This window comes from Perna viridis, chromosome 3 (genome assembly GCF_037379345.1).
Source record: "Perna viridis isolate PV_CMFRI_1.1 ecotype Kerala chromosome 3, ASM3737934v1, whole genome shotgun sequence".
NCBI classification, from domain to species: Eukaryota; Metazoa; Mollusca; class Bivalvia; order Mytilida; family Mytilidae; genus Perna; species Perna viridis.
In genome coordinates, this window is record NC_142447.1 from 39,964,241 (window position 1) to 39,989,422 (window position 25,182).

The following is a 25,182-nucleotide window of genomic DNA, read 5'->3' on the forward strand; positions in this document are numbered from 1 at the left end:
AATATTGTAGAAGAGTGTTAGTTCAATAAGTATTGATTACAGAAAGTGTGTACCGAGGACATTGTAATTTTTTTCTTTTTTTCCCCTTTTTTTTTAATTGCTAAATTCTTACACGCAAAATAGCAATGGTTTAATACATTTCACATAGCATCTACATGTACCCCATAAACTTTACAGACGGACAGACGAAGTTTATGTACACCATGTAAACAAACAAAATAGTCCAACTTTGACGGAATTAATTAAACAATTAAAAAAATAATAATGCATAAATCATATAACGTATGTGGAGAAAGATACTTACATATGAGACAGTTCAGTCGCTAAATACACCTGCTAAAACTGCTAACATTATTGATATCAATAAATGATTTACCAACATCTTAATAAATATTTATTAATATCAACACGTTAATAAATATGTATTAACATGTTATTAAATCATTGATTGATATCAATAAATGGATGAATTATTCACATGTTATTAAAGAGGGTCCCACTATAGGTGGCTTAATCGTGATGAGAAAAGTGTAATTGCTTATTTTATTGGACATTGCCCGTCATGCATACATACATGCCAACCCTACCGACTTAAGAAACTTTTCTACCGATTTCAAAAATGATTACCGATTTTTTTTCATCTTTATTTAATTCAACTCTACGTTATGGTCGAGTCCATACTGTGACGACTTTGCCATTACTGGGGGAGTTTAATAAAGGGGAGTAAAACGCATGTCCAACATAGTATACGTATACCCCGACCTTTTCATTGGTTATTTAATTACATATGCACCAATTAAAAAAGTTAATTAGCGCGCTAGATTTTGAACTTGGGAAAATCTCAAATACAATACAAAGAAGTGGGGTGAAGGTTGGCATGTATGATGCAAAACCCGCAATAAGATTTAGGTAGTACACTTGACTTTGTGCCAATTGTGGATGCAACTCCTCGAAAACTGCTCTACTATTTTTGTTCAAATTTTGTAGAATGGTTAGTCATCATAAAGCATCACCTTTTTGATTTGACAAACTTTACAGTTATGGAACTTAGTTGAATTTGTTCATGCTACACAATGGGAACACTTTGTGAACGCAACTTCTTAGAGATCATTCAAAGGATGATGTTGAAATTTTGTAGGATTGTAAGTCACTATTTGTAGTTGATTATATTGTGTCGCAATTTTGATTCAACAAATGTAACAAGAGTTATTGGACTTAGTTGAATTTGTACATACTACATCATGGGAAAACATTGTGTATGCAACCTTAGAACCAGCCCAACGGATTTTGTTGAAATTTTTTGTAGGATTGTTATTCTGACTTATTCATCATATGTGGTTGATCACAATGTGCCATTATTTTGATTTGTCAAATTATAAAGGAGTTATGGAACTTATTTCTCTTTCACAGGCTACACTATAGGAACATTTTGTAGACACAACTCCTTGAGAACTGCTCAATGGTATTTGTTGAAATTTTGTAGGATTGTTAGTCACCATATATGACAGTGATTTTGATTCTACAAATTTTACATGGATTATGGGACTTTTGCTATTCAACTCTGTTTGCAGCAGAGGGGGCATTTAAATATGTGTAGCAATCTTGTTCTTACTAATAAGACTGATGGCTTAAATTAGGTATAAAATTATTAACCTGATCATTTTCTATTTGACAAAAAATGTTCACTGGAGTGAGATACCTTCAACTACAGTATTCCTATTCTTTAACAAAATGCAGAGGAGTTCAATTGTATGGCAAGCCATTTTCATATATATTGGACATTTGTGATATCTCATATGATATATCAGATATCTTATATATCAAATAAGGTATCTTCATTAATATATCAGAGATCTTAATATAAATATAAATGTCTCATATTCTATATAAAAATAATGTAAAAGATATCAGATAAAAATGAACAATAAAGATATATTATATGCTGTATACAATGTCATATGATATATACATGTATTATATAAAATATTTTATATGTTAATTAAGACATTTTATATACTAATTAAGATATCTAATTTATAAGATGTCTGACATATTGTAAGAGATATCTTAAATGCCTAAAAGATATGTCTTGCTATACAAGTTTATTTCTTTGCCATACTAATAACTTATAAACCTAGTATATATTTATTTGTTCATAAATTATCGGTAACTAGGGGTCAAAGGGCAAGAACTCCTATAAAAGATTTTCGTGTAACTTCGGTAACAATGGAACAATTATTGTTGTTCATTATTTTCTTAGTTATTAATAGATTTGATATGAGTCTAATTGCGATCCACTATAAAGAACAATAATTTTAAATTGGGAGAAAGTCTTATAATTCCTCGACAAAAAATTACAGAGATTTACAGATGAAATACCTTTAACATATGGAATTTATCTAGTTCTGACATTAACAGGGAAACAACTAGTCCAACAATTTGACTTACGAGTTTGACCACCTACTAATAAGTACAGCGCTTGATGTTGAATAAGAAAATTTATTATCAACTATTCTTGAATCAAGGATACATTTCAATTTTTCTTTTTTAGATAACAGCTTTCAAAGTTAAAAAAAAATGAGATTCCTGAGAGCTTGTGTCACTAAATGTTATCTGAATACCCAATATCTACCATTAAATGTAACAGAAACATACAAAGCTTTTGAAAATTTAAATCAATACAATGCACTGGAGATCACATAAGGTTTCAGTTGCATTTTTGAGTGATCACTGTTTCCTCAATGAACCAACTGAAACACTAAGTGGATTGTTGTACAGGCCATTGCAGTGGAAAATCTGATGAAATTGTTCTAGAGAAATTGATGTATAATGCAGAAATCTCTTAATTAGAAAAAAACTGGGACCAAAGTTCACTAAAGGATACCTCCTACTTCCCTCCCCATGATCAATTATAGTCAAAATATAAACAAATTCATTAAACAAAAAAAATTGATTTCCCTGGATTCTGAAATAGGGTACCTATATAAAAAAGTAATTTGAGGGAACCAAGGTTATAGCGGTAATCAAAAGAATGTAATCCAGGGACAAAGACCAGACATGGAAAACAGATATACACAACAAAGAACATAAAGTAACTAAAATCATACATACAAAGTAACAAAAGTAAATGAGCAACTCAGACTCCACTAAAAACTGGGTGCATGGACCAGGTGCACCGGTAGGGTAAGCGTCCTCTGCTTTTCTAGAAACACCCACCGAGTTGCTCATAAAAAGTCAAGTCCGGGGTAAAGCTTCAAAATATCAAATGGCTGTGATAAGCAGTTGCAGATAAAAGCTGTGCCTTATTTGTTGATTATATAAATCCTTATTTTGCCAGATGTTGTGAAAAAGATTGAAAATAGGAGATGTGCTATGTAATGAGCACTGTGTGAAAGACACATGAATTCCATTTAGCAGTGTCAGAGGAGTTGGATTATGGTACTCCTTGGTTGGCAAATGACAAAGTCCAATCTTTGCATTAGGAAACCTATTAGTCATTAGGATGGAAAAAAAGAGGTGCACAATGGCAGCATGTAATGAAAAATTTGTGAACGTTTCATCCAATTCCATTCAGCAGTTTGACTAGAGTGGTGGATGGTAAGCAGCCTGGTCACTTTATGTAATTCTCTGTCTAAGAATCAGGCAAAATGTTCATAAAGTGTGGCACATGAAGAAAAAAAATGCAGAGATTTAATTGCATTGACAAAGTATTTATACCTTATAACCTCAAAATATAACCACCAAAGGTTGGCCATTTCAAGATATTGATAGGTCAAATTTAGTTGAAATGCACTATGAAAAATTTTCAGAAAATGTCTCACATCTAACTCACTTGCACGTCAGTTTATAAATACAAATATTTATTCGTTCAAACACATTTGCAATAAATAGTTATGACACAATACACAAATAGTTTGTATATACATGTACACGTAAAGCAAACTAGGACATCAACAAAATAATTACAACAGATTTACATCACCAGATGAAAAATAATAACTTCAGTATCACTTCAACAACACAAAGACTAGACACTGCTGAAGTGCATAAACAAAGATACCATTAATTGTAACTTGAATATATCTGTATATAAATCAACGAACTATTGATTTATCCTATAATGATAGGTCACAATGTCCTCTTGTAGTATTTTTACTTAAACTTTGCTGTACTTTAGTTTAATGGGTAATTTCCTAATATATCTGTTTTAATCTATAGAAATAGCTCATTAGTAACAGGTGATTCCAAAATACATTACAAATATCCCACCACATTAGGCACAGACCATTTTTCTCTTGAGGTGAGGGTGGGGGTAATTTTATGGTTTTATGTTGGGTTTGAAAAAAAATTTCTTCCAAGCGTGAATGTTAGTTTTTTCAGTACCAGCCACAGTTTAATTTGAAAATCTACATAGTTAAGTAATGGGGGAAATATTGAATCATATAATTTTTTTTCTGTCAATGGCTGAGTAAAAGAATTTTTTTGCTCAAATTTGGAATAATTCAATTTTTTTTCAAAATAAACCCAGTCCCCCCTCAGTATAAAATGCTCAGTGCCTTACAGTTCCTGTACAGAACTACAAAAACTTTATTTGGGAGAGTGATAAAAAAACATGTTGGAGTGGGGCCACTAGACAGTCTACCCTCTTGGCACCAGCAAAATATTTGACAAGTCTAGGGAGGGAATCGAACCCTCTTACTCCAACTGCTCATTGAAAGTGAAGGTAAAGGAACTATGATTGATACCAGGAACAAGATATGCAAAACCAGACCATGAACTGGAGTATTGACTATGAATGAACATGACAACATGCCCTTATTGGTGTTGTTTTTATGCACAGTCAATTATCAAATTCAGGTTGTACAAATAACTGTAATGGTTTAACTACCCAGTGTATTTTTCAACGAAACCTTTTAAGATTCCTTATAAAACCTATTTCCATCACTGATCTACTTAAAGACTGGTAAAAACTAAAATCATACATACAAAGTAACAAAAGTAAATGAGCAACTCGGACTCCACTAAAAACTGGGAGCATGGACCAGGTGCACCGGTAGGGTAAGCGTCCTCTGCTTTTCTAGAAACACCCTTTGACAGCATCAGTTGCTGTTGTCAAGAGGTTTGATACTTGGGTAATTTGGATAGGTTCATAAAAAATTGTTCAAAAAATGGGCTGGTCCCTATTGAACATAAGTCCCTATTGAAGATCTGTGATTTCTTAAATGTGTGAGGAAATTCTACATTTCACATGAGCCAAGCATTAGAAAAGTGGTGAAAAAAATGATAAATTTGATTCTAAATAATTTCTCATACGTGGAAGAAATCAGTCAGAGTGACAATATGGATAATTGTAAGTTCCTGTTTCTTCATAAAACACTACTTTTAAAGGAGAAGACCATGTTATTGTGCAAGTCATAAATATAAGTCATATCATTTCCTATATGTGTACAATTGTCAATGTGATGTTATATTGAAAATGAGGGGTAATGACAAAATTATGGAACTGATAAACTCTAGGTAATAATCAAAAGGCAAAGTCAAAAAGGAAATTCCATGCAACAAATGGAATAATCAAGGAAAAAAACTGTTAAGTTGGAAACCACTGTAATGGTTCAGGTGTTTCGGATGGAAATTATGGGTTAAACCAGTTTTATAGAATGAAACTGGTTATCAGCTGTGACATTACATTATGCCAGAGCTTGCCGAAACTTTGCAGACTTTTATGCAGACTTTTTGTATAGCGCTAGACTTCTAACAAGTAGGCATCTGGAACAGGGTTATGTTGCTACAAGATTGAAGTCATCACTACAGAAGTTTTATGGTCATGAACGTATCAATCTGCGCCATGAAAATTGATTTATTCAACATGCCATAGTTTTTCTTTCCTCTTTCGTCTAACCTGGACTTGACTTTTTATGAGCAATGCTAGAAAGCAGAGGAAGCTTACCCTACTGGTACACCTGGTCCATGCTCCCAGATTTTAGTGGTCATTTTAGTTGCTCATTTGCTTTTGTTACTTTGTGTGTATTAATTTAGTTACTTTATGTTCTTTGTTTTGTATGTCTGTTTTCCATATCTGGTCTTTGTCCCTGGATTACATTCTTTTGATTACCACTAGAACCTTGGTTCCCTTGATTACTCTCTCAATGCCCTTTAAATTTGAATATTCACCAAAGATGTTTTCAAAATGCTGGAATTTTTTATCGACAACATATTTGTCCAGTATAATGTTTTTCAACAAACAGTCAGCATTCCAATAGAAACATATTGTGCTCCTCTACTTGCTGACCTATTCCTTAACTCTTAAGAGGCTGGCTTTAAGGCTGACCTGATCCAAAGGAAGAAATGTCATTTAGCCAAATCCTTTGATCTCAGTTTCCACTATGTAGATACATATCGTTAAACAATCCTAGTTTTGGGGATTTTATACATGGCATCTACCTCAAAGAACTTGATGTAAAGGATAGCAGACACTGTTAAGTCAGCCCCATATCTTGATCTACACTTAGAGGTTGATGGTAAAGGAAAACTGTTGACTAAACTATTTAACAAACGTGATGGCTTTTCATTTTGTATTGTTAACTTTCCTTTCATCTGTGGCAATATCCCTTCAGCACCAAGGTATGGAGTTTTCATATCACAACTCATGCCAAAGCTTGCCATAACTAGGCTGACTTTTTGTACCATATTAGTGGACCCCGTGTGGGTCCATTGTCAAATTAATAGGCCTGCAGTGGGCCCTACGCTTGACATAAAAGGTGACTAAATAGTGCTCAGAAATCTGGCCAGCGGCTAAGATGCTCTGCCCACAAAGAAACTGGGTTGTGTGCCATTGGTGGTGGAATGGGGTACCCCTGGGCATGTTACATGTTGGGGTTGTAAGGCTATAATACAGAAAACCTGACTGCAAACCATAGTGGTGCACTGTGTTAAGAAAGTTGCCACGTTCCTCACACATTAAAGAACCCTGCTGAAGTATTCTATCAAAGTAGGAACCTTTGTACTCCAGGCGTGGATCCAAGGACTGGCATACTGGGTGTACGCCCCCCTTCCCAAATCAGTAAGATAAAAATTTTTCACCACAATTTTTACACCATAATACCTTTTGCCTTGTTTTGCACGGCATTTAATCCAATTAGCGCTCCCCCTGACCTCAAATCCTGGAATAGGGTTATGTTACTACAAGATTGAAGTCATCACTACTGAAGTTTCATGGTTGTCATCATGAACTTGTGGATCATTTCAGTGTATCCAATGCACCATGAAAACTGATTTCTTCTACTTCATAGTTTTCCTTTCCTCTTTAGTCTATCCCAGACATGACTTTTTAAGACAAACTTGGTGGGTGTTTCTAGAAAAGCAGAGAAGGCTCACCCTACCGATGCATAAGGTCCATGTTTCCAGTTTTTAGCAAATAATGTTAAAAGAATTAACTTTAAAAAAAACATATTGATACATCCCACAGGTGCAGATCCAATGCAGAAGTATGCACCCCCACCTAACGCTGAGGAAAAAAATATTTTTGTGCATCTAATATTTTTTTTACAAATTTTACTGCCAAAATTACCCCCTCAAGCTATCCAGATGATCATGATGTTCACCGAGGCATTTTTTTTTTAAATCTGACATTCCTCACTAACCAGGGGAGGCGACCAAGCAAAATTAAAGTTAGCTTCTCTAACCTGAAATCTTGGGTCTTCCCTATGTTGGAGATGGCCAAATTTCCTGTTTTAAGAGGTTGTCTTCTGACCACATGCCCAGGGGATCAAAAGTTCTGGATGTATGAACTCATCAGCAGTGTGGCGTCAGGGCTAATAATTGTGTTTAAATGCAATGAATTACTGAGTTTTAAACACTACCTAAGTGCAACATCTAATTTGTAACCCCTTTTGGATGTCACAGTAAGGACTTATATTTTAAGTTCGTAACTTCGTTTACTTCCGACTATGACTATGAGCAGGTAGTGAACCGAGGCTAGTGCCAGATACTTATTATCGATAACAATCAAACTGCCTTTTCTCTGTTGACTGATTCTGGTGTACAACGCACGACATGTTACGATAGATTCGTGTTAAAATGATGTTTACCATGTACCTCGATGGAGATCTTCTACTTTCACTTCGTGAACTCGAAGGCATTCTGGGATTAATCACGTGATACTGCTTAATCGACCTCTTGATGGGGTATCGCTATCACTCTGAAGTTGCATTGTCAAGGACAAAGAATGGTAAGAAAAGTTGTTTTCAGATAATGCAACGTCGGTATAATCACATTTTTTATTTGTATTCCATATCTCAATTACAAACAATCACTTATGCACACCTAGCAAATGCATCAAAATTTTGGTTATTGATTTTGTCAGCCATGTTGTTGGGGGATGGCATGCTGATAAGAACATGTATTTGACATGGTGTAGTATTACTGTTTGTTTCCTCTTGAAGCAACTGAAAGAACATAAAAGCAATTAATTTAGCTATTTATATATTGCGAAGGAAAAAATTTAAGCGATTAACATATGGGATTTGCAGATGCAGGATGCCAGTTTGGGGTATAGTTTTCCCTGTATGAATTTGTCAGAATTTTATTACTTTGCAATTCACCCATAAAATTCCTATACATCCTTGTGTTGCTAGCAGCTGTTAATCCTTGAAGTGCATAACTAAATTAGCTTTCCTTTTGGATAATATGCCCCAAGTAATACAAAAATCACCTTCACATTCGCCGTTTACGTCTCATCTAGTGGAAGCTGGTTTACAGTTTTTACACTAGATAAAAAAGAATATACATGATGCATTTGAAGGGTACAAGAACAGTAATATGTCTCAGAAGATAAAAATATCTGATATGCTACTATGCTTCAAATAATCTAATAAAACAGAAATTTGCATATCTTATCAAATGGTCCTTTGATAAATCAGGATGTGAATATATATTGGTCCATATTCTTTTAGATCATTTTTTAGTAACAAAAAACTGAAAAACTACATTAATTGGACTTAATATGCATATAGTACTCGAATTCCTGACAGACAACATATTTGATTGCTTTGGCCATATCATTTATTGTCAAGTTATTGTAATTCCCATGGGGACTAATTGTGCACCATTTATTATGGATTTCTTTCTGTATTGTTACAAATCACAGTTTATGACTAGAATAAAGACCCTTCCAAACAACATTTGGTAGAACAAATTAATAACAACTTCAGATATTTGGATGGTATATTGGCTCTTAATAACCAAGACTTCTGAATATTTACAATGTATACTAAAGATATACATACAGCAGAACTTTCTTTGAATAAAGCAACTATCGATAATCCAGAATGTCTGTTTCTTGAACTTAGCATTCATATCAATAATGGTAACTGAACTTAATTCTAAAATGTACAATAGAAGGTGTGATTTCCTATTATTAATTATCCGTTTTTAGATGGTGACATCCCTTTGTCACCATCTTATGGTGTTTACATATTGCAACTGGTTCAGTTTGCTTGTACTTGTAACAATGTTTTGGACTTTAAAGAAAGAAATCTTTATATAACTGAGAAATTACTACATTTAGGTTTTATATATTACAAGCTCGTAAAAACATTCACAAAATTTTTCAACCAATTTGACGAACTCATTCTCAAATGCAAATAAACACATGTACTTGTAAGTGACTAATACGTCGCATATCTCTCACCCTCTATTTTATGGTACAGTGGATTCCACTTAATCGCATACTTGTTCCTTGCTTAGAAATTCAAGGAACAAATACATTTCCCATCTTATCCATGTAAAAAATTCCTCTTACTTGCAGAACATCAGACCGAAAATTCATCATTAGTAAATACCTCAGTTTTCTAAAGGACCTTGTTTTACAACACTATTTTATCCTTCTTTTGACTAGACAATATGGCAGGAATCTTATTAGACATGATAAAAGAATATGTCCCACTTAAACACTGATAATATGAGGTATTTTCCCTTGAAATGATGAAAATTACATATTTTTTTCTGACAAATAGGCTATGCTATTAACAGGAATCCACCTAATTTTCTTAACAAAGCATGGAAACTTCAATATTTACACAATAAGTTCACAAAACCTTTGAATAGGCTGATTTGTTAGGGATATACACAACGTAAATTGTAGTTTTAACCTATGATATTAGTATTGTATTAGTATTGATTCGCTCATAGTGTTTTTACATAGAAACTAATACACTATATTTAAAAACAGTTTTGGACATGACACAGGTTGTTCCCTCTAGTCCAATTTCAGTGCCTCCTGATCTTACATGTGTATGCTTGTTGGTTGATGTCAATGTACAGGGACTGAATTTCAGGATTTTTTCCATTAGCTAAATTTAGCAAGTACAGAAAATTAACACTTGCTAAATTTAAGTTTTTTGGGTAATTTTTGGACTTTATCTAAATGACAAATAGAATTACAGTTAGCAAATTTTAGTAAGTGGAATAATTGCTACTGGCAAAATTGAATTTCAACTTGCATTTCCCCTTAAATTTGATCACAGATGTAATTGAAGAACATTTCTGGAATGGTAGTTAATGTAAATATCATTTATTGTTGCTTTCCCATAGGTTAATGCAGTGGTTAAAATAACACCAACCCCTCTTGCCTTAGGGGAGTGAAAATGGGAAAGGGTTAGTTAAAACAAGTTTAAAATGCCTGATGCTGTTGGACTAGTACAGATTTGTCACCATTATTGCTCTTACTTGATAGGGTTCAAATTAGCAGTAGTCCTAGGTCCAGGACCCTTTAATTTCTTTTCAGCCTTAATCCTGGCTTTTTAATCTCATACATTGATACTTTATTGAGGACCTTTCATTTTCCTCAAGTGGACCTTTGATTTGAAATTTGATAGTCTGAACCTATCACTCTTGTAAACTAATTTGAACCCCTGCTTGAATGTACTGGTTTGAACACTTTCATTCTGGTCAGAGTCTTTTCAAGTATTTTTGGTACTTGTAACTGCAATCCAAATACAGCTGTATTATTTTTAAGGTTGAATTTATGTTCATACTTGTTGATTCTTTCTATTTGGTAAGCTCTATATTATCCAACATGTACCAGTGCACCTGGTCCATGCTCCCAGTTTTAAGTAGAGTAGAGTTGCTCATTAAATTTTGATTCTTTGTAAATGATATTTTGGTTATTTTATGTTCTTTGTTTAATGTGTCTATTTTCCCTGCCTGGTCTTTATTATTAACTGGCTTGGAGTATATATTTTTTTCTACTGATTACCACTCAAATCTTGGTTCCCTTGATTATTTTTCCAGCTGTATCGTAGGTCACAAAAAGCTCTTTGAATTGACTTATTCTTCAGACGTAGCTACTAGCACAAACCACTAAGGAAGTAATAATATCACAGTTTTCTTCATTCAATGTGGATTCCTCTTAACCTTTTGTAATTAATTCTATAGAGTAAGTTAAAATATTCGGTGTTTCATAAATGGTAATGAGTTTCTTTTTATCAACATGTTGGAACTTGTATGCATATGTATGATTGGAAAGATGACTGAAAAACCATTTACATACATGTACATTTGTATTTATTTACATGTATACATGAAATGACCAGTAAAATCCAGGTCCGGGTGTTAAAAACAATAGGCCTGCAGCAGCGCTAAGCTTGTCGTATAAGGCGACTAAGTAGTGCTCAGAAACCTAGCTGGGGGCTAGGCACTCTGCCCACAGAGCAGCTGGGATGTGTGCCCCAGGTGGTGGAATGGGGTACCCCTGGCGTGTTACATGCTGGGGTTGTCAGGCTATAATACGGAAAACCTGACCGCAAACCATAGTGGTGCATCGTGTTGGGAAAGATGCCACGTTCCTCGCACGTTAAAGAACGCTGCTGTGGTATTCGATAGGAGTAGGAACCTTTGCGCTCCGCCACAGGAGGCTAAATTGCCCGACCTTACCCATCCCCCTTTTTCCAGTGGCAATCAAAATTTGTCGACCCTATTATCCTTGTGACCCATCCTTTTTTTTCATTTCATGTTCATTTTATCATCCATTTCATGTTCATTGTCTGAATATAGCTGAAATATTGCTGCTCGAACCCCAACAAACAAACAAACAAACCAGTAAAATCAGACACCTATCAAGTCAAAAATCTCAGGCATGAGGCTACTCACCAACTTGATAGCCCTGAAGATAATTTTAATGCAAAATTTGTTGTAACACTGAATTTTATTTAATCTTAATTCTGACATATAGCCCCTAATTTTTATATTACATGTACATGAACTGAATAATTTTATACTTCACATTGAGCTACATTGTTTTCCTAAGCTTGTAATTGTTTACAGAAAATAGTATGGCAAATGAGAGTTGTTGCAGTTTCATTTGACCATCTCCCACATTCTGTGTGCCATAAGAATATTAAAAAAAACCACTTGAATGCTTTTTTTTTTGTTAGAATGATAGTTCATGTATAGGTTACTTGATAGTATTGAATATAAGTTCATTTCTTAAAATATTTAAAATTAAGTTTGACATAATGTTTGAGTGATCATTTTCTTTTGTTAGCATTGTTTAAAACTGATAAGATCAAGATAAATGTATTCATTGTTGATCTTAGGATTTTGAGCCTCATTACAATTTCATGTACATGTATATTTTTAACTAGTAAAGTATAATTTAATATGTGACCTAAAGATCAGGAAAGAATCTACAATGTACAAATCTAATTGTGTGTGCAATTTGTTTATAATTAAAAATTTATGTTTGATTAAATATACTTGATTTACTGTAAATATGTTGGTTTTACATAAAGCAGACATAATTTTTCCTCAAACAATCAATAATATGTATGTATACCGGTAACACACTATGTAAACATGTGTGAGATTAAAGGTCTATAGTAAGTACACAAAATGTGTGTTGGTTTTCTATTATTACCACAGAATGTACATTTGCTGCTACTCTTTCCCAAAAACACTTTTTATTTATATAGTTGGTAGGTACATTGAACGTATGATTATTTACAAGAAAAACAAAATTCCATTTCTTTTAATTTTTCAGTTTTGATTTTAGAATTGTAGCAAGATAAATGTGAAATTTCAGATATGTTAGACACAAAAAGAAAAAAAAATGAATAATTAGCAGGATTAGTTTTGGAAAAGCATTTTATCTTTTTTTTACATGTTGTACATTATTTACAGTTGAAATTACCTAGCCAGTTGATGTAATAGTTGAAGCATTAAGAATTTACTAATAGCACATTATCATAGTCTCATTCAGATTAAGAAATCTCTTAATTATATGCTTGTTTTACTTCTGTGCACATTTGAAAAAGGAAGAAATAGTTCCCTGAGGTATGGTATTGTAGTCATTTATATATATGGGTTGAGTCTTTTATATACAATGATTTACACTGAGCATTAGTGAGGTATAATATATGAATAAAAGGCCAACCTGTGTCGTAAAAGAGTTCATCACTGACAGTGTCATCACTATTCCTAATATGAATTATTTTTAATACTAAAACAAATTCTGCATCTAAATCACCAAGGGGTAGATTTATCAGATAATATTTCTTAAGACATTCATAGGATGTCAAAAGAATAACAATTAACCTAGTAATTTCTGCAGTTGTTTATTTTCATGGATTTTTGTAATAAACATATATATGTGTATCATTTTTTATGGTTTAACGTCCGAGCAGCAATATTTCAGCTATATTCAGGCGATGAACATGAAATGAAAAAAAAAAAATAATAGAAGTACACTGTCAAAATTAATACATTTACTGAGTAACTAATTTATAAACCCACTACCAGTTACAAAAATGTATAACAAAGCAGAAGTGATTTTTTTTATTGAGTTCAGTTGAGTTGGAATACCATATGTGTTGGTTTTGTATTTCTATTTAAAATATGGCATTTAAATCAAGTATTTAAAATATACATTGTAATGTCTTGGTAGTCATAGCATAAATAATCAAATTACTGGTCCTGACTGGTAAAATTTGGGTAGGACCAGAATTTCAATCTCTTGTGCTGGTCCCATGACTGACTGACTGAAAGATTTTGTGAAGTCTGATTACATGGGACCAGCAAATTTTCTGTGGGACTGACAAAACATTTGCCTTTGTCAGTCCTATGTCCAACAGCAGAAAAAAAAAGTTCACAAACTCTGAGTTGTGAGAAGTTTAAAACCTATTTATACCTTTGCTCAGAATATAAGGGGTTTACTGTTTTACGTCTGTCAATCCATCCATCTGACATCAAATATTTTCAGAATTTACAATTCGATGTTTGGTGTGCAACTTCAATTTCTGGTCCCATAGCAATCTTTTCGATTTCAGATTTGTTGCATGTCAACTTTTTGGGCATAGACTTGGTGTATTCTTCCTAAATTTTACCCATTGGCAATAATGATATTTGACCTGATTCAGATGAAAAAAGGAGTACTAGGCAGACACTGAATTTAAGCCAATACTCGGATGTTGTTCAAGAATGAATATGAGTACCATTTGTAATTCCAAGTGAAGTGTATAAGAGACTTTTAAAAAAAATCTTTAGAGTTCTTGACACAAAAAAGGATAAATTTATAAACATTCTTAATGGAAATATATTTATATATACTTATCTACTTGATATTGAATTAGCATATAATAAATGATAATTGTCAATAATTTTATTTTCAGTTGATACTGAGGACCATATGATTGAGTATTGGTGCTGTTAAAATGGATACAGAAGAGACAATCTCCTTAATAGATAGTCTTTCTAATGTCAATAACTACCCAGACCCTAGGTCAGTGAATGTAGTCCAGTCACACACTGATTCAGAAAATGTACAGACTGAAACAGGAGACAGGGAGACAATCAATAATGTTGACGAGAAGGTAGATAACTCTTTGGTAACAGAGTTAGCACCTAGTAGCAACTTTACTATTAAGGATTGTAGCAATGGTTTGCCTCAAAGTGATGAAGGGGATAGAGAGATGGTTCCAATAAAATGTGATGAATTAGATGGAGCTGATACTGCAGACAAAAGCTTCCAAGATACAAATAAACAGGTTTCTGTGCAATTTATACTTGTATATTTACATTTGATTGAAGGTTTTGATTTTTCTTTTCTTTCACCTTTGGGAAGGTATTTATAATGAAATAATTTTCAGTATGTAACTAGTTTGTCTATGCCTTCATCTTCACACCTACTGGTTTATTATATATTCCCTCTTAATGAGTGGATGATATATTAGAATCACCTTGCCTGTCGGTCTAAATTTTGTCACAATTATTTGTATTCCCTATGGATGGATATCTTTCATTTGGGTTGTATAGGTGGGGCATATGTTGTAAGCAGTTTTGGTGGCTGTCTGATATCAACTTCCTGTTTTATTGGACAGCCTTTTTCATTATATACAATGCTAAAGAAAACTTCCATTACAAAAATCTTGGCTGCCATCAGATAGATTGATTTCAAATGTAAGTGGCTTCATACAGATGGGCATTTTGGTAACTGTCTAATATCAACTTCCTGTTTTTTTAGACAAGTGGAAGAATATTTATCACAATGACAAGTCTAACATGCTTGCCAGTTTAAACATTACTTAAATATATTTTTAGCAATATAATATTATATGACATTAAGGCAAGAAGATTGGTTAAATTATCAGAACACTTATTTTTCATGAAATATACTTTTAACTGACATGTTATGAGTGGAATTGAAAAGGAATTGCATTTCTGAAAATTTATTTTACTTTCTTTCTTAACAGGGAGATACCACAACCACAGAGAAAGCAAATCTGGAAGTTGTCCAGGTTCCTAAGTCTAATGAGCAGGTATTTTGTCTGTTTATCATTACTTTGTTAAATATAGTTTGGGACCAACCATTTTGATTTCAGGGGGGATGCTAGGATCAGATTTTGTGTCCTGGATTTTTTTCAGTATAATTTGGGATTAAATTAAAGGTCTTTATTTCTACTGGAATTTCGGTATGCTGAAAGTGACCATAGATTTTTGGTTTTAGCCGTGTTTTCTAATTGGTACATGTTGACATCAAGGAGGTCATATATTTATATATCTCCTAAATCTATCCATGTATTAAGAATTTTTTATGTTGGCTTATTTAAGGAGGTAGACCTGGTTTTAGGGACACAACCAAAAATCACTGGAATGTTTGTATTCACCATTTTACAGCAATCTTATGTAAGCTTCTAATCAACTTAGATTCATTTTATTCTGCTTCAAATGAAAGCTTGAGAGGCTTTGGTGAAATTGAATATGATGTAAACATATCACTGATTTCATGAGTTATGTCCTTTACCCTAGGTCTACCTACTTAATGTCCATTTTTGATCTTTTTAAAATTCTTTAACCACTTTCATTCTGTCAAACAAGTAATCACAGTTCTTAGAGTGGTTTGAATGCTGGATCCATACTGGTGCCAAATGTCATGGTTTGCTGTCATAACGATATGTGTCTTGTTGGTCATTATTTCCACTCAGTTATGATTTGTCACATATGAATACATGTTTCTGATTTGGATATGGAGTCAAAATGTCATTCTAAAGATCACATACAGGGTTTGACTTTTAAGGTTGTAGTATTGCCTGGGACAAGTTAATTACCATTTGATTAATTAAAAGAAAAATTATATTTGCCCAAAGGACAACCAAATTTTGTGTGTTTTTATACACACGTTTGTCTAGACAGGACATATTGTGGTATACCTGTGTCCGTCTGTCATTCACCCTTCGCACAGGTACTCAGAAATGCTGCCACTAATTTTTGTGAAACTTTGGGGAATTGTTTCTTTCTATTGATGTGAGCTCCCTTTTGATTTTTAAAAAATGCTGCCTTTTCACTTCTGACTTATGGGAATTTATTCATATGAAAATGGGGTGTTTTTATGTTTTCTGACTATTAGTCAAAAACCCTTAGAGCAATGTCAATGAAACTTTGATGAATTCTTTATTTATATTGATGTTAACTCCCTTTCAATATTTATCTATTTCCAATATTACAATTTAGAGATATAAGACTTGGTTCTTAAAGTGTAATTTCTGAATAATCATCTTGTCCAATAGGACAAGGTTCACAAAGTGTTAACGTCACATCTTGACATTAAAGGTTAAGTAAAAAAATTGACGGCAGAGAAAAATAAAGATGTATGCAATATACAGTATGATTTGCTGGTTGACAGCTTTTGTCAAAATTGACAGGTTTAATTTAAAAGAAATTGTCATTTTTAAAATGATGTTTCTGTTTTTCAGGATCATAATGATGGATATGAAATGAAGACAAATACAGGACAGAAACCTGTTGGCACAGAACCCAAGTTCCAAAGTAGGTCACTATTTGCTGCTGTTTCTACGGAAGATGAGGATGAAAAACCTTTTGACATTAACAATTCAGAGGTTAGAGTTGAAGAGAATGAATCAGTTGCTTCAAGTAACAGGGCAACACCTACTTCTGAGGTCATATTTGAAGAATCTCACAATAGGGTTACACCTACATTTGTGGTCATAGGTGAAGAATCTAGCAGTAGGGTTACACCTACATCTGAGGTCATAGGTGAAGTATCTAGCAATAGGGATACCCCTATATCTAAGGTCATAGATGAAGAATCTAGCAATAGGGTTACACCGACATCTGAGGTCATAGGTGATGAATCAAGCAGTATGGTTACACCTGCATCTGAGGTCATAGGTAAAGAATCTAGCAATAGGGTTACACCTACATCTGAGGTCATAGGTGAAGAATCTAGCAATAGGGTTACACCTACATCTGAGGTCATAGGTGAAGAATCTAGCAATAGGGTTACACCTACATCTGAGGTCATAGGTGAAGAATCTAGCAATAGGGTTACACCTACATCTGAGGTCATAGGTGAAGAATCTAGCAATAGGGTTACACCTACATCTGAGTGTATTGTAGATAACCCAAGTAATAGGGCAACACCCATTCATGAGGTTCTTGAAAATTCTGTTGATGTTTCTAGCCATGGCAGTATTCTTGAAACAGATGAAAAACAGATATATGATGAGACTGTTTCAAGTACTGACAATCTGAATGAAGAGAAACCATGTTCAATATCAAAACAAAATGAAAACATATTTGATAAACTGACTGGTCATTTCAAGAATACAGAAGAACAGCTTGATATGAGAGATAGTTCAAGTAATTTTCAAAACTCTCTGTATGGATTAAATATGAACCAAAATGATGTTGAGAGAGGTTCCCAAATTGCAACAGATTCTGAAAGAGAGGCTGCAGAAGATGACATAATGAACTTTTCTATCTCTCAGGATGAAAGTGAAGTGGAGACTCCAGCTGTAGCAGATGACACAGGTAGAAATGAATTGATATTAAGTGTCAAACCTAATTCTAATGAGACAAACAGGAATAAGGAAATTGAACCCGATTCACAAGTTTCAAATGATACAATTAAGGAAGTTCCTGTCGTAAATTTTGATAACCAGAATCCTGCTGATTCTCATGACAGTCCTGCTGAACAGTATAACTATCTGCAGAAAATGTCTAATGTGATCAAAGCAATTGATTCTTCCAAGTCAACAACAGCACAAAAGAAAGACAGAGATAATATCTTCTCAGTCTTTAGTGCAGAAATATCACAAGAACCTTCTAGCTCATTACCATCTCAGAAAAGATCAGAAACCGCTGATGGACGCCAAAATATTGAAAATGAGTATAATTGCATTAATGAATCAACTACTTCAGTAGATGATGAATCAGCAATTCATGATAAAGCAGATTTAACATCACAAACTAGTAATTCAAATCCAAATTCCGAATCCATCTCAATGATAATATCAAATGAGAATTCTCAGAGTGAACAGGATTTCATTGATACAAATAATGCAAGGAATGATTATGATGATTATCATCTTAATACTGGTTCAAGGGAGACTGCAAGTGAGTCAATATCTGACAGAGCCTCTGAGGAACCAGTGGAAGTTTCATTACCAACAAGTGGAAGGTCATTTGTGCAAGCTATAGTACCTGAAGTTACTGGACCTCCACTAACTGTTAAGGTAAAACGAGAGCAAGATACAGAAGAATCTGGAGATATCTTAGATATTCTAAATACCACAACATCTACAGTACCTGTCACTAGTGGTATCAATGTTGAATCAACTAACGAACCGATTTCAGCTGTTACCAACAGCAGTTCCTCTACGGTATCAGTTTCAGGAACATTATTCCCATCAGCTGGCATTACAATCAAGGAGGAGCCACAAGATGATTTTAATACTGGCCCTTCAGATGTTCCTCCTTCCAATAGTCTAGAACATCTCTCAAGACAAGTTAACAATCTTCATAGGCCTAAATCTTCAAATGTTGCAAAGAAAAGTACAACCAGTAGGCCTCCATCTCAAGGGAAGAAACCTAGCAGTCAAGTTTCTGTACCTGTGAATGTGATGCCCCGTCCAGCTGCTCCTAATACTATTCAACAAAGGCAAAACATGACAACAAGATATCAAATAACTAGTTCAGCTACAAACCTTACTCAAATACATCCAATCTCACAGGTTCAGCTTGTAAGACCAACAATGAACAGACCCATTACTGTTAATAATATGAAAACCGTGACCATTGTCTCTAATGGTAGAACGCTCACAGTACCAGTGTCATCTGTCATTTCAGTATCAAAACCATCATCCCAAACAGAAGGTGCAAAACTAACTACACAAACTGCTATTAAACCAACTACTCAAACACCTCTACCAAAGAGTACCATTAATATAGATACAGTTGGACTAAATGCCATCACAGAGCTTATCGCAAGGAAAAATCCAATACCTAATTATAAGCCACCTCCAATTCCAGATAATTTAAAGTCAGTCATAGCTGAAGATAAGTGTAAACATATTTGCTTTGAATGTGGTGATACATTTCTCTTTGAATCTAGTTTGAAAGTTCATAGGTCAAGGACAAGTATGCTGCTGAAGTACAAATGTGAAGAGTGTAAAGGAGAGAAGGTTTTCTTCAACAAGTGTCAATTTTTAGGACATCTCAGAAATCATCTAAAAATAGACAAGTCTCAAGCTGTTCCAATTCATATTAAATCTGATTCAATATCAATCACAACACTTGATCATGGACCTAATGTTAATCACTGGTTAAAATGGATTGATGACATAGAAACAAAACCTGAATCACTACCAAGAAAATCACAAGAAGATATCAAGAAAATGTCTGATAAGAACACTGCTAAAAGCAATGAATGTATTGAAGTCACTGGCAAAGCAGGAAATGAATTAAAAAGTTCAGAAAATAAAATTGTCAGGAAAGAAGAAGGATTTCATAGATGTCATGAATGTGGTGGAGTATATACAGACCTTAAGAATCATTTTGGATACTATAGCAATGAAGGGAATCGATATTCATGCAACAGTTGTAAGAAGATGCTACCCTCCATGTGTTCTGGGAGGGCACACCGACGTATTCATGAAGACAAGGAGCCTTATGTCTGTCCTGAGTGTGGTAAAAGTTTCTCGTCCCTTTATGTTGACGAGAAAAAGATGCCAGATCAGAAAGAATCATTTGCTTACCATGTTTTCTATGAGTGTTTTCATACCTGTCGTGCTTTAAAAACCAACTGTCCTAAATGTGATTTGGTTATTTGTAATTCTTTCACAGACTATCAGGCACATTTGGGGTTAGCTTTAGAACAGTATTATAAATGCCAAGTTTGTCCTATGGCATTTAAACAGCCAAATTCATTCTTAAAGCACTTTGTGACGCACAATGATTACAAAAGCTGTAAGAAAAGCTTCAAGGTCATATACCGTTGTCATGTGTGTGATTCCGTAATGGATAATAAAACTGTATTGGAGATGCATATAATGAAGCATGTAACAGAGGCAAGAAATAGAACTCACTATGAATATATGTGCCGTCTTTGTAAAAACTGGATTTCAGGTCGACTTCAAATGAAAAAACATATGGAGGAAAAGCATGAATCAGTTGTAAAAAATCCTAATGCAGATCTGAAAGAAATGTACCAATGCACTGAATGCAGTAAAATGTTCAGCAAGCTTTTTGATCTTCTGAGACATGAGATATTGAACCACACCCATAAGAAACCTGCAGGACATATTTTGAGTGTCAAATGTCGTACCTGTGGAATTCTGCTATTCAACAAACAAAACAATGGCAAACAAAGTAAACATTTCTGTATTAATCCTGACCCAAACAAAGTACCATACACATCAGTTTCATTGGATCCTAACCAGAAACATGTTGATGTGGATACTGTGGAAAAATCTATTGCCTGCGCATTGTGTTCAAAAGTTGTGGCAACCAAACGGTTACTGCAGAGTCATTTAATAAACCATAAGATGCAAGGGGAGCTGATTTGTCAGTACTGCCAAGATACAAGTTTCACCACTGTTGAAGAAGTACAATCTCATCAAGATGAATGCCAAGAAAGACCTTCTGGAAGAAAGAAAGGGAATTGTAAACCTGGTCTTCCGATGATAGAGTATCCATGTGATGTTTGTGGATTTATTTGCTTCAATAAGATTGATCTAGCCAAACACCATAAAGAGAATCACACTGAGACTGGAATCCATCCTTGTCATTTGTGTAGTTCTACATATGAGTCACAAGAAATGCTTAGAAAGCATATCATGGCTACCCATGAAGGGAAGAGGATACTACTTCATTGTCATATTTGTCAGAAAAGAGGCATTAAAAAGGCATTTTCTTCCAAAGATAGATTTGAAAAACACCTCTCAATGAGGCATAAAAATAGTAAAAACAGAACTGTTGTGGATAATGATTCTGATGCTAAAATGACACCATCCCCAGAAGCAGTCAAAAGAAAACTTAGTGAAAGTGATGACTCAGCACCAATGAAAAGACTACGTGTTCATGGTGAAGCACAATTTACATGTGCAAAATGTCCCTTCTCATGTAATGATAAAACCAATTTTGGTGCCCATTTAGTTGAACACAAGATAGAGAATTGCGTCCAATGTTTAGAATGTGGTCTAAGTTTTGCTGTCATGCCAACGTTGAGAAAACATTTATTTATGGTTCACAAAATCAAAGATTTCGACAACTATTGCAAAGAAAATGCCATTGATGAATTACCTGAAGCCAAAATGGATGATAGTGAAATTAGAAAAGGATTATTGAGTGACAGTGAACAAGAAAAGGAATCTTCAGAACAGGAAATGGAGTCTTCAAATCCATTAGAATGTAGAGTATGTTATAAAGTGTTTGATACTGAAGCTGCTGTCAGATCACATCTTCGCACCCATGGTATGGCATTCATTAGAAATCGGCGATTTAAACCTAAAGAAAGGGGAGGTAATCAGGACAAGAGCCAGGATGCTAGTGTAATATCCTGATTAAATTATAAGTGTCAGACAAGAAAGAACACATAATGATTAGAATTATTCTGATGCAGATTTTTGTTCAGCAATTGATTGTACCAGGTATATTATTGTTGTAATTAGGGATTGTGGACAAATTGGATGAACATGAGGAACTTACTCTCTAGGAAACATTAATGTGAAAAGAAATATTATCAATTTAAATGAAGGGTTTTCTTCAGAAAACTACTATTCTCATTAGTTGTACATAGAATTATAAAGAGTTAAATCCAAATTGCTTGAAACCACTTTGTTGCTTAATGGTATTTTAGACTAATTTAAAATGTTGTTTTTTTTTTCTAATTCTCATGATTTAGTTTTAATGCAGTGTAGAAAAAGTAAAAGATTTGTGAAAGATTTGAAAGAAGATGTAGACCAAGAAATATACATATCTAAATATGTGCTCATAAATCAGTGTTTACTAATGAAATTGAGAACATTTGGGTTTTTAGTTCACTGTGAATTGAACACAAATTTTAGACCTTAGAATCTTTTCCATTTTTTCATTTATAGTTATGTACATAGGCTTTCAAATTGTTTATTTTATTTGGAATTTAATTCTTAAATTAGATTATTATACTTATAAAAATGATTTAAATTACATCTTATATATTATCTGGGAAGCTTGTAAAATGTGATACATGTAATGATGAAATGATTTTAGGTTTCTTTTTATGAACAACGTGGTGGGTGTTTCTAGAAAAGCAGAGGGTGCGTACCCTACCAGTGCACATGGTCCATGCTCCCAGTTTTCAGTGGAGTCCGAGTTGCTCATTTACTTTTGTTACTTTGTATTATTTTAGTTACTTTATGTTCTTTGTTGTGTATGTCTGTTTTCTATGTCTGGTCTTTGTCCCTGGATAACATTCTTTTGATTTCCGCTAGAATTTTGGTTCCCTGTATTTCTCTTTCTTTATCCTAACTGAATTTGTTCTCTTGTCAGATATTATCGCTAGTTATGACAAAAATATGGTATTGCAGCTACCAGTTCATCCTTTTGTCTTTACTTAATATCATTGAAACCCCTTAGGTTGAGTATCCTTCTTCTTAGTCAAAGTTTGACGTCACATGATCACATCAATACTCCTCAATATCTGTGTTGACCCTCTAGAATCTCATACTTAATTGATTTTAACTAAAATGGTACATAGTTAATCTTCAAGGTAATATTGAAGCCTGGTTACAAGTCAAAGATAAAGTCACAAGACTATTTACTGTAATTGTTTCATACCCAAATCACTAATATATTGGATTTAACAGTTGAGTGGGGTTTTTCTTAGCTGTAGTTTGCAACATCTTGTTTATTTTTGTCATTTAAAAAATGTATTTTTGTCATTCTCTTTGTAAAGAATATTCTTAAATCATCATTCCGTCATTAAATTTATTTTTGTTAGATCTGATGCGTTGTCTGCTAATTCTCCTTAAGGACTGTAATGGAACTAAATGGAGTGTTAGGTTACCATGTTGGGATGTGCATAGTGGCAGAAATTGTTGGACTGAAGCATTTTTACACAAAACTTGGTCTCATGTGTTGTTCCCATATCCTCCTCAACTTGCAACATTGTTATGAAACTTAATGGGGTGTTAAATTAACATGTTGGTATGTGCATATTGTCAGGAATTAATGTTTAAAGTAAATTTGCAGTCATATTCAGTTATTGTGTTGTCAACAAAAAAATAGTACTGATTGTGGTTTGGAGTTGGGTGTTTTAGAAATGGCAGCAAAATTGTGTGTCAAAAGTGCTTAGTTCATCCCCCATAGAAGTCTTGTCCAATATGAATCATATGTCCACATTGGTCCCCAAATGTACAGGGTTCAACAGGTTGGGGGGGGGGTATTATTCCTGTTAGGGGCACTATCTAGTGTATTCAACTCCATCTATATATTAAACAATTTCCCAATTTTATAGTGTACATACACCAGTAATGTGTAATGAGTTCATAGTTCATATATTCCATAATTATTATGCCATTTATTGTGTTCAGTCTTTAAATGTATAGTGTATTGGGTTATTTGTTAGTTCAATGTGATGGATTAGCTACACTAATAACTTCATTTGTTAATTGCCATATATGCTCATTTTTGCAACTTGCAAATCTTTAGGCTTATTAGAGATGTTTACAGCCCTTATGCGGAACCAGAAATTTTTTTCTTGAAAAAAAAAATCAAATGGTCTTAGTTGTAATTTTTTTTTAATGTTAAGGTTTGGCATTATGTTTTGAATTTTATGGGAGATATAGAAGTCATTCTAGTTAGTTATTTTTATCGAGTTATTCTTAGTTAATGAGTTATCTTTATGCAATTTTGAAAAAATTGTACATATTGTATATGGAAAAGTGTATTGCAACTAAATATATTTGCAATAAAAGTATTTTTATTTTTATCTAATTTTCATTATACAACTACAAAGTATTTGTGGTGTTACATGTATAATGGTATGGCACTAACATCTGCGTCATCATATCTGTAGACACTAGATATCACTTGATGTTTGTGTGATTGATTCATCTTTGTAGAATTTTTCATCAAGGTTATAACTACTTTAAAAGGAGGTTGTATTTTTTTTGTCCCAATTGTTTTGGAATACAGTACCAAAAATGAGCCAAAAACAAGTACATGTATTTCAAATAACTTCAGTAAAAGTATTTGGATGTCTATGATATTATTCCACATTATTTTATACCACAAAGGTCAGGCTTGGATTGATTTCAAGTGTAAGATAAGAACTGTTTAGGAATGAGGGATGACAATAAATGTAAGTAAGTGGGTCTCTGAAATTATACCACAAAGTCTCAGACCATCAAA

The 25,182-nt window shown here is 33.6% G+C and overlaps 1 protein-coding gene across 5 annotated transcripts; it reads left to right on the forward strand.

Annotated features, from left to right (window-relative positions):
* The first annotated feature begins 822 nt into the window (after positions 1–822).
* Positions 823–24,760, forward strand: LOC148622225 (uncharacterized). Of its 5 annotated transcripts, XM_088571884.1 has the most exons (5): positions 823–909; positions 3,338–3,597; positions 14,664–15,038; positions 15,744–15,809; positions 17,244–24,760. In XM_088571884.1, the coding sequence occupies exons 3-5, from the start codon at positions 14,706–14,708 to the stop codon at positions 22,350–22,352; spliced, it is 5,508 nt and encodes a 1,835-aa protein (XP_088428010.1). In that variant the 5' UTR covers positions 823–909; positions 3,338–3,597; positions 14,664–14,705; the 3' UTR covers positions 22,353–24,760. The 5 variants fall into 5 exon arrangements, with proteins under 5 accessions (XP_088428010.1, XP_088428013.1, XP_088428009.1 ...); XM_088571887.1 differs by lacking the exons at positions 823–909; positions 3,338–3,597 and adding an exon at positions 7,609–8,227 and having other exon boundaries at positions 14,664–14,864; XM_088571883.1 differs by lacking the exons at positions 823–909; positions 3,338–3,597 and adding an exon at positions 7,610–8,227.
* The last annotated feature ends 422 nt before the right edge of the window (positions 24,761–25,182 follow it).

Coding starts and splice junctions, on each gene's coding strand:
- LOC148622225 (XM_088571884.1), top strand. CDS start 14,706: ATGGATACAGAAGAGACAATCTCCTTAATAGATAGTCTTTCTAATGTC. Junction 15,039..15,743: donor TCCAAGATACAAATAAACAG/GTTTCTGTGCAA, acceptor CTTTCTTAACAG/GGAGATACCACAACCACAGA. Junction 15,810..17,243: donor TTCCTAAGTCTAATGAGCAG/GTATTTTGTCTG, acceptor TCTGTTTTTCAG/GATCATAATGATGGATATGA.